Source organism: Martes martes, assembly GCF_963455335.1.
Source record: "Martes martes genome assembly, chromosome: 3".
In the NCBI taxonomy this organism is placed as follows: domain Eukaryota; kingdom Metazoa; phylum Chordata; class Mammalia; order Carnivora; family Mustelidae; genus Martes; species Martes martes.
Window position 1 is genome coordinate 58,114,255 of NC_137890.1, and position 13,585 is coordinate 58,127,839.

Here is a 13,585-nt window from a genome sequence, read left to right on the forward strand (position 1 = left end):
CATAAAATTGACCATGTTAATCATATTAAGTATACAGGTCAGTGATATTAAGCACATTCGTGTGGTTATGCTACTATGACCACCACCCATAACCTCACCATCCATAACCTCTTTCCATCCTGCAAAACTGTAACTCTGTGCCATAACACCTCCCCATTCCTTCCTACCCCAGCCTCTAACAGCCACCATTCTACTTTCTCTCTCTCTGAATTTGACTACTCTAGGGACCTCAAATAAATGAAATGATACAGTATTTGTCTTTTGGGGATTGCCTTATTTCACTTAGTGAATGTATTCTACTTTCATCCCTGTTTTAGCATGTGTCAGTATTTCCTTCTTTTTCAAGGCTGAATAATATTCCCTTATATGTAGATACCACATTTTGCTTATCCTTTCAGACACTTGGGTTACTTCTACATTCTCATAATCCATCTTTATAATCATATCTCTCCCAACAAAGTGTTTCGTTCATTGATTGAGATGACTGTTGAATGAGTCAAGATAACATGTAAGTGGTAGTTTATGAAAATGGTTTAAATAATCAATATAACATAGATTCCAAATTAAAGCCAAAACTCCACCTTAGCACACTTTCCCTGGAGAGAACACTATAGTTGGGGAATTTCCCTACCAGGAAAACTCAAAAGTTGCAACAGTATGGGGAATGTGGGTTCTGTATCAGGTTAGGGTGTGAGATTTTAAAAGACAAGATGGAGAGATGTCACCTACAGAACAGCTGGGATCAAGGCAGGAGTACCTGTATCCATCATTCCATCATCCTGTCCTCTGGTCTGTTCCTTTGGAAGTGCTGAGCCTTCCTCTTGCTGGGCACCCAGACTTGAGGATTTTCTTGGGGACTCATGCTAAAAAAAAAAAAAAAAATTCATAGCAACTGCTGTATAATACAAAATGCCGATTTATTCACTTACAAGGAAAAGTAATAACGCCAAACACAATTTTACTTACAGACAAATTTATACAGGAAGAAAAATTATCACCAGAATGTTGCTTGGTAAACTTGGATTTGAAAAAATGAAGATAGATAGAAAAATTAACCAATGCAACCATCATCAGTATTTGTATCTCCATAGCGTAGGGGTGTTTGTATCAAAGAGATTGGAATATCTGTGCTCATAGGTCAGGGTTCTTCTTCCCCAGACAGTGCAAGAGACCTAAGGACACCTTCTCTTTGCCAACCATACCCCACTTCTGCTCTTGGCTAACCCCTTCTCTGAATATAGTCAATTGTTAGACAACGGAATATGTTAGATTTAAGCTTCCTAATGACATTTGTATTCTAAACATGCCTCTCAGTAGCTCTGGTCAATAATTTCTCATGTTAGGTTTCAGAGGGGCTTAACTCTTGAAGTCTGTGTTGGTTTTGTTTACTCAGTTCTCACAGGTTCATCTTGGGCCATGATTCTGGTGGGAGGAGGGGAGATATCCTGTTAGTGTAGCTTCCACATAAAAATTCTGGGAGGACTCTCATCAGTTAAAAATGACCAACCATAGGTCCTACTTTACAGGCATGGATGGTCAGTAGATGGACAGTATATGTGTGTTGTGAACTCCAGTCCTCCTCAGATTTACTACAAAATCATATGCACATTGAACATTTTCCATAGACTGAAAAGTAAGAGCATTTTCTACAAGTATACTCTTTTGAAAACTGCAGATTCTGGTGTAATAAAGAAAATATGAATTATTTTATAGATATTATAATTAATATGAATATTATATGTTTTAATAGTGTTTAGATAACTAATTCGTAGTAATTCTGAATGTTGTTTCTCAATCTATAGATTCAAAAGGGTAAGTACTACCTTCTTGTGAAATATTATGTATTTAACACACCAAGCCCTGGTCTAAGCATTTAAAAAAAAATGAACTCAACTTTCACAACAGCTTCTGTAGGGAAGTACTGTTATCGTCTTTACATTGCAGATGTTGAAGTCAAGGAAGCAGAGAAATTCAGAGACTTGCCCGAAATTATACAGCTAATAAGTGGCAAAGCTGGGATCTGAACACAGAATCCGGCTCCAGGGTCTATACTCTCAGCCACTGGTTATCCTGTCTCTCTTTTAATTATTATTATTATTTTTTACAAACTTTATTTAACACTTCATTAAGTGGACAGTCTTCTTTTGGAGAACTGCCTGTCTCTCTTTTTAAAGAAAGAGGTGTCTTCATACATTGGAAAAGGGTTGGGAACCTCTGGTCTAAAATGCAAGCACTTGCGAACACATAGTTTGGGATTTTGAGCAAAAAGCATCTATAAACATTTGGTGTGGAGGTTTGGGTATGCAGCAGGAAATTCAACCAGCCTATCCCTTAAAGTCTGCAGAACAGGGTGGCTACATATATTATGTGTATTTTTATACATTATTTTTCATTTTTATCAAGCAATCTATATATAAAGTTTAAAAAGTCAAATACCTCTTAGAAGCTACCAAAAAACAAAAAGCTCTCGGTCACACCTCCTCAGCCCCCATATCCTGTGACATCCTGCTCTCCCTAGTGGCAGCTTCTCTGCACATTCTTTTTTTTTTTTTTTTAAGATTTTTATTTATTTATTTGACAGACAGAGATCACAAGTAGGCAGAGAGGCAGGCAGAGAGAGAGGGGGAAGCAGGCTCCCCGCTGAGCAGAGAGCCTGATGTGGGGCTCGATCCCAGGACCCTGAGACCATGACATGAGCCGAAGACAGAGGCTTTAACCCACGGAGCCACCCAGGCGCCCCTTCTCTGCACATTCTTAACTGTTTCCTCTATGCTTTGTTTCCCTATTTTAAAGTAATTGGCATGTTTTCTATATCTCTATTCAACTCTTCGAGAAATTTCTTTCCTGTTATGTCGAATAAGGAGTTCATCTCTCTTTCATGCCCCATTCCCCTTCTTCTGGTCTCTCAATGGATAGAATCCAATTTTTTGTTAAATCAATAGTCCATTCTTTCCTTGCTGTACTATTATTTATATATAACTATGTAATTATTATTTATTTATTTCAAATAAATTTGAAAAATAAAATGGAGAAGAACAGAAAATGTCTTGGACGTCAAAGCACATTGCACTAACTTGTGTGAACTTTTCAGTTACATATTTCTATGTGTCTGTACTGAGCCAAATATAAAGTATATATTTTTACTGTGGATTGAAAAAGTTTGCAGGCATTGGAGAGTAAGGAGGATACCAACCCTACCTCTTAGAAAAACAGCTCCTTCCACCTAAGACTCCCAAAGGGAAAATCTGTATAAATTTTGTATTCTGGGGACAGAAAGTTAAAGCAAACATGCACAAATAAAGTGTATGTTGAGATGATTCTCTGGGATGCATTGCATAGATGGACAATGTTGTGGTTTAAATTGTGTGCTCTCAAAATTCATGTAATGAAGCCCTCATACCCCAGTAGCTCCAAATGTAACTGCATTTGGAGATAGGGCCTTCAAAGTGATTAAGTTAAAATGAGGCTGTTAGGGTCGTCCTGGTCTAATCTGATCGGAGTTTTTACAGAAATATGTGAAGACAGCCAGAAGGTGGCCTTCTGCAAGCCAATGAGACAAACCTCAGAAGAAACCAAACCGAACCTTGGACTTCCCACATCCAAAACTGTGAGAAAATAAATGTCTGTTGTTTCAGCCAGTCTGGGGTATCTTGTTATAAGAACCTTAACAGACTAACGCAGAGAGGTTGCAAGTCAATGGACATCTGGAGATTTCTGAACAATGCCTTGCATATACCTTTGACCTCCCTGCCTTTATTTTTATTTGTCCCTTGGCTAGAGCACACATTGGGCTACACAAGCAGCAGATGGCTGTACATGAGACTGTGCGTCCTTGTTCAGACCCCCTCCACTGCCCTTGACACGATTTCTCACTATTTCCTCTTTCTCCAAACCTTCAACACTTCCTGCCCCTAGATTCCCACTCTCAACTTAGGACCTTGAATTCTAACTTGCTGAGAAAGAGGAGAAACCTGAACACCCACACATTGCAGCCACCACAAGTGTCTGGCCACTGGCATTGTTCCCCTCTGCCCTGCAGCTGGACCAGCTGCTGCCCGTGTCCTTTCCCTGCTCCAAGTCGGAGACCATTCTCTCCCCGTAGCCCTATCTCTCTGAAGGCATTGCGCCAGTAGTCCACCCACCTCCCAACTGTCAATGTTTCATCTTGTGCTTATCATTCCCATCACCATATCTGCTGCTCTTTTCCTACTTTTAGAACACTCTTACCCCACTTTCTGCACCAGCAACCGCTTCACTTCTTTGCTTCCTTCTGCAGTGAAACACCTACAAAGTTATCTAAATATTTTGTTTCCAATTCCATTCCTTCCCTTTACCCACTTCAATTAGTTTTCATCCTCACTCAGATTGCAAGGTCATTGAAAACCCCTGTGTTGCTGCAGGTAACGGCTGGCATGCATTGTGCTCGAGGCTCTGCAGCCCTGCACCTGTCAATCACTCCCTTATCCTGGAGAACACTTTCTCCACTTGGATTTCTAGCATGTCAGGCTTTCTTCATTTTTCTCCTTGCTCCTTGGTCTCTCCTCTCAGTCTCTCTGGCTGGTTCCTCCTCTCCACGCTGATTCTACACAGAGGAGCATTTGGGGGACACTTCTTGGTCCTCATTTCCACCAACTCACTTTTGGTCATCTTACCCAGTCCAGGGACTCTATTTTTTAAAAAAAAATTAAAATATTTTACTTATTTATTTGAGAGAAAGAGAGAGCATGGACAGGGCTAGGGGCAGAAGCAGCAGCAGACTCTACACGGAGCAGGGGGCCTAATGTGGGGCTCCATCCCAGGACCCTAAGATCATGACTGGAACTGAAGACAGATGCTTAACCGACTGAGCCACACAGGTGCCCTTTTAAATAATACCTGTAAGCTGACTCCCAAATGTGTATTTCCCACCTAGACCTGACCTCTGAACTCAGGCTTGTATGTTCAGTTCCTACTAGATACTTCTGTTACTACACAGAGAAAGGGTTCTGAACTCAGGTAGGGCTACACCCTCCTGGAAAACCAATACTTGAGACGCCAGTGCTTCGGGGAAGGGAAAGATTGTTCTATTTCGGGAAGTGGACAACCTGGGAAGACAGTGGACTAATGCCCCGAAGACCATCCTCCCTGTCCAGGCGAAGCTGCAAGGGCTTAAAAGGGAAGGCAGTGTAGTGGGGGGGACTGCTCCGTGCAGGACGAAGCAGGTGCCCTGGCAGTTAGTCCGAGGTGGACATGACCCTGAACAGACTTGCTGGCATCAGCTGCAGCTGTTTTCCAGTGCGGTCAGGCTTTATCTTCTGGGAAAGTCTGGTCCTTCATTCCTCAAGGCCAGTGGTGTGCAAGTCTCAAGGAAAGTAGGTTAGTTCCCTGCACACCAAGGGACTTGGGTCAGCAAGCAAGGAGCGCATAAGCTTGAGGCAAGTTAGCTCTTAAGACTGGCTGTTACTTGCACTTGGGTAGACAAAACTGAATTCCTGATCTACACCCCTCACCCCCAACACACACAACACTACCTGCGGCCCCCCTCGACCCAGTTGATAGCAGCTTCTTCATTTTCCTCGTCCAGGCAAAAAACCATAGGGTTCTTCTTGACTCATCTCCTTGTTTCTTCTACACCACATTCACCCAGAAATCAAGATAGTTCTACCATCAGCACATGCCCAGAACTGATCCACATCTCGTTTTTCCACTTCTGATCACAGGTCCACATCTCCGTCATCCCTCAGCCGCATTTACTGAGATTGCCTTCCCACTGTTCTCTCCGCTTCTCCCCTCACATCTGTGGGCTATTTCCAACACAGCAGTCATAGGGATCTCTTTAAAACTCAAGTCAGGTCATGTTACTCCTCTGATCAAAGTTCTGCAGTGGCTCCCCTTCCACTCAGAGTAAAAACTAAACACAATGGGCTATGAGGCCTAGCATCATTTGACCTGGCATTGCCCTTCTGACCTTTCCTTCTTCTCTCTTTTCACTCTGCTCCAGCCATTCCAGTCCTCAAGCATACCAGAACCATCCTGCCTGAGGGGCCCCCAACTGGCTAGTCTCCCTGCCTTCATCTTTTGGTCCCTTGACAGTCAAATGGCTAACTTCTCACTTCCTGCAGGAATCTCCTTTTCTCAAGGAGGCCCACCCGGTTATCATTTTTCCTACCACATTCTACCCCCACATTCCATTCTCTTTACCCTGCTCTGCTTTTTTCTATAACATTTGTCATCTTCTAACATTCTATTAGTTGATGTGTGTTTTGCTAATTATTGCTTCCACTGGAATGTAAGCAAGGTAGGGGCACTGATACGGCCCCAGTGCCAAAATGTTGCCTGACACAAAGCGAGCACCAATGATTGTTGCTGGGTTTGTTGTTGACAGAGGTGCTAAGAATCACCAAACAAACTGTAGATGTCTGTAGTTTTGCCTCTAAATGGTAAAACCTTATTTTCAGTCTTTTCTGTCCATATTCACCTTGGGGATTCTCAAAAGCAACTCCAAATATTTATAAAATCCTCCACCAGAAGTGGAATATTCCATTGACAGTGGTCACGGTTACTCTGCAATCCAACAAACACTAGTCCTGAAGCTTGTTTCCCCAGCCAGTTACCAGAGTAAGTTTGAGGGTTCATGTTCAAGGTCAAACCCATTAAGAGTGGGCTAGAGAGTTAGATTCAGGCAATTCTCTCCCAGTAGTCAGGCCATGAGAAAAAAACTCCAATAGATTCATTAACTCTCTTCAAGAGGAAAATACCTTGAAACTCTACTTTAGTGCATGGGCCTCCGAGCCTCTAACCCCAGGTGAAAATAACACTCAATTCAGAATAAAGCTTCTGTCTCAAAAACACCATTTATGGTTTTTGAAACCATGAATTACCTCTCAAAAAGCTACTGGGGGAAGAGGTGGTTTCCCAGCAACTAGCTGGCTTTTAGGACAGCAACTTCAATTTTTAAATCAATTGGAAAGCCTCAAATGTGTCCTTAAACTGCCTTTGTGGGGGGGGGGGGGCGAGTGCAGAGGAAAAGGAAGAGAGAGAATCTCAAGCAGACTCAGTGTGGAGCATGGAGCCAGATGTGGGGCTTGATCTTACAACCCTGAGATTATGATCTGAACCAAAATCAAGAGTCACCCATTAAACCGACTAAGCCACCCAGGGGCCCCTAAACTGCTTTTCATAAGCCAGTTATCTCTGGTAAGTCCAACTGGGGCTGCTCTACAACAACAGAAGTTTCACAGTCTGAATAAAGCCTCTTATCTCCTTCACCCACCATCCTAGTGATATCATGGAGCCTCATCAGAAGAACTCAATCCTCCTCAATTCCCAAAGACGACATAACAAAAAACTTCCACTATCCAGAATTGCTCAATGTTAATTAAAATCATTGGCTTCATGGAAAGCATGGCATTTATCTTTAATTCCCTACATTCTTGGTCCTCGAGAATATAAGAAATAAAACAGTTTAGGTTAAACATCTTATTTTCTTTAAATATTTGTGATGTGGTTTCAATGGAAAGGTTTTCTAGAATGAATAGACCTTCTATGAAGTCTCATCTTCCTGAAATTCCCCAGGCATCATTGAAAACTAACCACTTCTCCATAACTCAAAAGAAAGGTGGGTAACATTATTGTCCTCCTTTCATAGGTTCATTTATTTTTTCAACAAATATTTATTAAACTCTGTTTTCATGCCAGGGACCACACTAGATGCTGGGCCTGTAAAGGTGAGTAAGACAAGAGTGGTCAGAGAAGTCTTCCTGGAGGAAGTGAAAGCAGAAACTTCTTAGAAAGTACTTGGGGCAGAAAGACTGGCAGGGCTAGAGGAAGGAAGAACTAGACTAAGGAGTTAATGTCAGATAGAGAATGATAAAAATATCTCACCAACTTTTTTTTTTTTTTTAGATTTTATTTCTTTCTTTATTTGAGAGAATGAGAGGGCAAGCTGGGGGGTGGGGCGTGGCAGGGCAGGGAGAGAAACAGAGGGAGAGGAACAAACAGATTCTGTGCTGAGTGTAGAGCCTGACACAGGGCTTGATCTCAAGATCAAGTGAACTATTCTGTATGATGTTGCAATGGATACATGACACTATGCATTTATAAAATCTCATAGAACTTTACAGCACAAAGAGTTAATCTTAATGTATACAAATATAAAAAATTATTTTAGAAGTTGGAAGACCCTAGGAGGGAATGCAGACAAAATCATCTGATAAGTCACAGACCTGCACCTCTGAAACAAATAATACATTATATGTTACATGCACCCGAATGTTTATAGCAGCAATGTCCACAATAGCCAAACTATGGAAAGAATCTAGATGTCCATCAACAGATGAATGGATAAAGAAGATGTGGTATATATATACAATGGAATACCATGCAGCCATCAAAAGAAATGAAATCTTGCCATTTGCAACGACATGGATGGAACTAGAGGGTATTATGCTGAGCGAAATAAGTCAACCAGAGAAAGACAATTATCATATGATCTCTCTGATATAAGGAATTTGAGAGGAAGGGTGGGAGTTGTTAGGGGTAGGGAAGGAAAAAATGAAACTAGATGGGATTGGGAGGAAGACAAACCATAAAAGACTCTTAATCTCACAAAACAAACTGAGGGTTGCTGGGGGGTTGGGCGTAGGGATAAGTTCGTTGGGTTATGAACATTGGGGAGGGTATATGCTATGGTGAGTGCTGTGAAATGTGTAAGCCTGATGATTCACAGACCTGTATCACTGGGGCAAATAATACATTATATGTTAGTAAAAATAATTTTAAAAATATATTATATGTTAATAAAAAGTCATTAAACTATATTATAAATGTATGAAACAATCTCAACGAAGGGGGTGAGTATAAAAGGTGCTGATCTAAGTAAGTTTCATCCATAAGACTAAAGGCAAAATAAAGGATATATAAGCACTGTAGTCTAGTTAATAAAGTTTTTTTTTCCTCAAGCAAGTATAGGTTAACAGTTCTGAAACCACTATCCACATATATTGGAAGGGGACAGGTTAATAAATAGATGGTAAATGTGGGAGCCAGATTTCTCACTATGGGGGTAGGATGTTATAAACAAGCAAGATGGCAAGGCTAGAATAATCCATATGGTGGTGGGTTAGAGTTGGACACATCAGTATGAACTCATGTTTACTTAACAAAGATACAGGTGGTTAAAAAGAGCAATATGTGTGTGTGTGTGTGTGTCCTCTGATTAGTACATACACATATATTTCCTTGATCTGTCAGCTGGAGAGGGCCAAGAAGCCACGATCCTTTTCCCTTGGTAGCAACAAACACACTTAAGGCCTAGATTTTGGTTCCTGGGTTATAATACAATTCTTTATTTCCTTGGGGAAATGGCTGGTTCTAGCATTGGGACAAGAAATATACAAGATGAACCTGGGCATCTATTTAGTTCCAGAAAGTAAGGAAGTGTTGAAAAGAAAAGAAAAGATCTGCAATGGCATGTTATGTCAAAGGGTCAAAGGAGTCAACTGAAAGAGTTCCCAACAATGAAAAGTGGAACAATTTGAATAACAAAATGAGTAACGCAATATTGAATTATAACCTAAAATATAAAATAAGTATTCATGAGTCCATATTGATGCAAATAAATGATTGGATAAAGAAATACATTGGGGAGGATAGACAAATCTCTCATGTAAAATTCTAAGTAATTTATGTAGCTACTCTACCCTCAAGGAGTTGGTACATAAATTCCCTGCTTCCTAAGTGTATACTGTTCATGGTAACTTCCTTCCAAACAGTATGGTATGGAAAGGACTGGGGAAGAAATCTCTCAGTGGAGAAATGTGACAAATACTATCTCAACCAGGTGATCAAAATTAATGTCGGCAGTAATAAGTCAAGTAGGTAGTAAGTGCTCTTGATATAATATGATGAGAATGGCATTTTTCTGTTGTAATCTTCCTCCAAACTCATAACCTCATCAAACAAATCCAACTGAGGGACATTCTACAAAGCAGCTGACTTCTCCAAGATGTCAAGGCCATTGAAACCAAGGAAAGTCTGAGAAACTGGCACAATCAAGAGGTGCCCTAGGAAACATGACAATTAAATGTAAGGTAGTATCCTAGATGGATTCTGAACCGAAAAAGAACACAAGGTAAAACCTAAGGAAATCTGAATAAAGCATGGGTTTAGTTAAAAATGTATCAGAATTGGTTCACTAATTGTGACAAATATACCAACATAAGATATTAATAATAGGGGAAACTAGTGTGGAATATATTGGAATCTCTCTACTACCTGATTCATAATATTTTGTTAGTCTAAAATTATTCTAAAATAAAAGTTTATTTTAAAAATTCTGGGGGTGGGGGTTCCTGGGTGGCTCAGCTGTTGGGCGTCTGCCTTTGGCTCAGGTCATGATCCAGGTGTCCTGGGTTCGAGCCCCGCATCGTGCTCCCTGCTCAGCAGGAAGCCTGCTTCTCCTTCTCCCATTCCCTCTGCTTGTGTTCCCTCTCTGGCTGTGTTTCTCTCTGTCAAATAAATAAAATATTTAAAAAAATAAAATAAAAATTCTGGGGGTGTCTGGGTGGCTCTGTTGGTTAAGTGTTCAACTCTTGATTTCAGCTCAGGTCATGATCTCAGGGTCCTAAACTGGACTCCATGCTGAGTGTGCAACTTGCTTATGATTTTCTATGATTTTCTCTCTCCTGCTCCCTCCGCCCTTCCTCCCCACTCCCCCAAGAGTACAAGGTCTCCCTCTTAAAAAAAAAAAAAAATCTAGTATTTTTCAGGTGAACTACCATTAAACCATGTTTAAATGCTCAATGATGTTTATGATATCATAATGTGTATAATTGTCATTCAGAGCAGAACAAAGCAGGATATTAATGTCATTATCCCCTCCTATACAGCTTTTAGTTTTTCCAGTAATGTCTATTTCTTTTTCTTCTTGTAATCTCTCACGATAATTCTCCATTTATTTTTACTGAAGTTCCAACCTTAGTAGTTTTCATATCCCTTTTTTTCTGGAAGCCTTGCCTCCCAGAACCCTCTGGGACCAACAAAGAAATTTTGTGAAAGGCTAACTTAATGTCCTGGAATATATCTTCTGGTGGTATAACCTGATTTAAGGATAGAATTTAGGTTAGCTGGAGGAATGAATGAATTACATACACTCTAAATGTTCATTCCTGCTTTTCTCAGCTAGTGTTTGCTGAATCAAGTCAATATAATTCCAATGCAAAGCAAAGGTATGTGATATTTCAGTTAGCCCCAACAGCCTGAATGCCTTCAAGAATCTTCTGGGACGGGGTGCCTGAGTGGCTTAGTCGGTTAAGCATCTGACTCTCAGTTTCAACTCAGGTCATGATCTCAGGGTTGTGAGATTGAACTCTGCATGTGTTGGGCTCTGGGTTCAGTGGGGAGTCTGCTTAAGATTCTCTCTCCCAGGCACCTGGGTGGCTCAGTGGGTTAAAGCCTCTGCCTTCAGCTCAGGTCATGATCTCAGGGTCCTGAGATCGAGGCCCACATCAGGCTCTCTGCTCAGCGGCAAGCCTGCTTCCCCCTCTCTCTGCCTGCCTCTCTGCCTACTTGTGATCTCTATCTGTCAAATAAATAAATAAAATCTTTTTTTTTTAAGATTTTTTTTTTTTATTTGACAGAGATCACAAGTAGGCAGAGAGGCAGACCGAGAGAGAGAGAGAGAGAGAGAGACGGAAGCAGGCTCCCTGCTGAGCAGAAGAGCCTGATGCGGGACTCGATCCCAGGACCCTGAGATCATGACCTGAGCCAAAGGCAGCGGCTTAACCTACTGAGCCACCCAGGCGCCCCTAAATAAATAAAATCTTTAAAAAAAAAAAAAGATTCTGTCTTCCTCTGCCCTCCCCTCTCCTCCCCTCCCTTCTGCAAACTCTCTCTCTCTCTCTCTCTCACAAATAAATAAATCTAAAAAAAAAAGAAAAGAAAAGAATCTTCAGGGGTGCTGCAGCCATCATTCAACAAACCAATGCAGCTGGTTATGGCCAATTAACCAAGTACAAATCCACCTAATTATACCATGACCCACATGGCTTCTGTCGATACACAAGGAATCCATAATAGATTTTGCCAAATTCATGAGCTTCAAATACAATATTAAAAAAAAATTCTTCTATAACTAACATCTCTAAACAACAACAACAACCCCACCCCCAAATGAGGACATTGGAACATCTTCCTGCATGGAATAATACATGTTTAAATTTGTATGTTGGCCAAGTCTTTTTAATTTCATAGAACTAGTACCCACCGCATAGTAAAGGTCCAGTATTTTTATTAAAGTTGGTTGACTTTCTTAGCATATTAATGTGGAGACCAGTTTTACATTCACTTTAACTTTTGTTTTCTCCCAGATCTAAATATTTATTTTGGCTAGATTAAGGGAGATTTCCCAGAAAAGTTTCCCTATTGGCTGTTACAAAGTTAGTTCCTTCCCGTATCTAACTGTGGAGACAATTCAGAAAAAGATTAACTATAATCTCCATGCTGCCAGTTTGTTTTTCATTTCTCTGCATTTCAAATCCTGTTCATTTTTGCATATTAGCCCCTCGTATGATAGGCAGATAGATGCTTGATAAATGTTTACTGATTTGATTTAATTTAGGAAAACACCCTATGAGCTAAACACTGTAGTTCAATCAGCAAAATTGGCCTCAGATCACCTTAACCTTGTCTCTCTGAATGTTTATCGCCATCCAGAAAGCACTGTATGACCCTGTGTGCAAATGAGTCACTGTATCCCCTGCAAAGGCAGAGATAAATATCCAAGTGCCAGGAAATGAAGAATTGAATTCACCTCAAAACCACCAAATTCCCAGCCCACTGAGCCTTCTTAAGAGAACGACATCATCATTCTTTCCCATTTTTCCATTTACTTTCAAATACATCTATCCTTATGTTATCTGATTTCAACCCTGGCCAGAAGATTTTTACCATTAAAGGCATAAGGATGAGTTTCCTGCTAAATGTTTGAATAAAAGCAATGAGGTTAAAGGAGGTTTCTTGGCACTCGTCAGGGTGGAACAGTAGCTTCTTTGTCTTTCAGATTCTCTGGTGCTTGGCCCTTGCGTCTTCTTGGATAACTTGCTGCTCTTCGACATGCTGGGCTTCAGCCAGGTCTGGTCCTCAAACCAACCCACAAGCTTCTCCCCTCAGGCAGCCCCAAGCCGGCCGTGAGCACAGCGACTCTCTGTCCTCGGCAGTCAGGCTTCCAGAGAGTAGCCGGCCCATTTTGTGAATCTAACACCTGATATAAAATTTCTAATTACAGACACCAAATTCTCTCTCCTAGGAGATCTGAAAATGCAAGCTCCACTCTTTGTTAAGACCTTTTATTTTCATTGGAAAGCCCCTGCCAAATGTTGGCCACATTTCACTGTGTCTGATCTGTGCTCTTTATCTCTTCTCAACCAGACAAACGCGTAATGCCTCATTTGCTGGATGACCAGGCAATCTATCCACTTCCAAGATCCACTTGTACACAATGCTCCTGCTGGCCCAATGTGCTGTGCAAAGGGCTCCAAAGGTATTTCTCAGGTTCTGGCAGGACTACCGTGTCGTTCCTCAACAAAGGCCTTACAATTTCAAAGGG

At 41.0% G+C, this 13,585-nt stretch overlaps 1 protein-coding gene across 1 annotated transcript in view; it reads right to left on the minus strand.

The window, feature by feature from the left end:
* Positions 1-13,585, minus strand: part of MED4 (mediator complex subunit 4) — a 46,409-nt gene that overhangs the window by 18,421 nt on the left and 14,403 nt on the right. The window contains exon 2 of the mRNA XM_080798285.1: positions 758-863. Coding sequence (XP_080654411.1) covers positions 758-770 — 13 coding nt within the window. The 5' untranslated portion in view covers positions 771-863. The remainder of the gene's footprint in view (positions 1-757; positions 864-13,585) is intronic.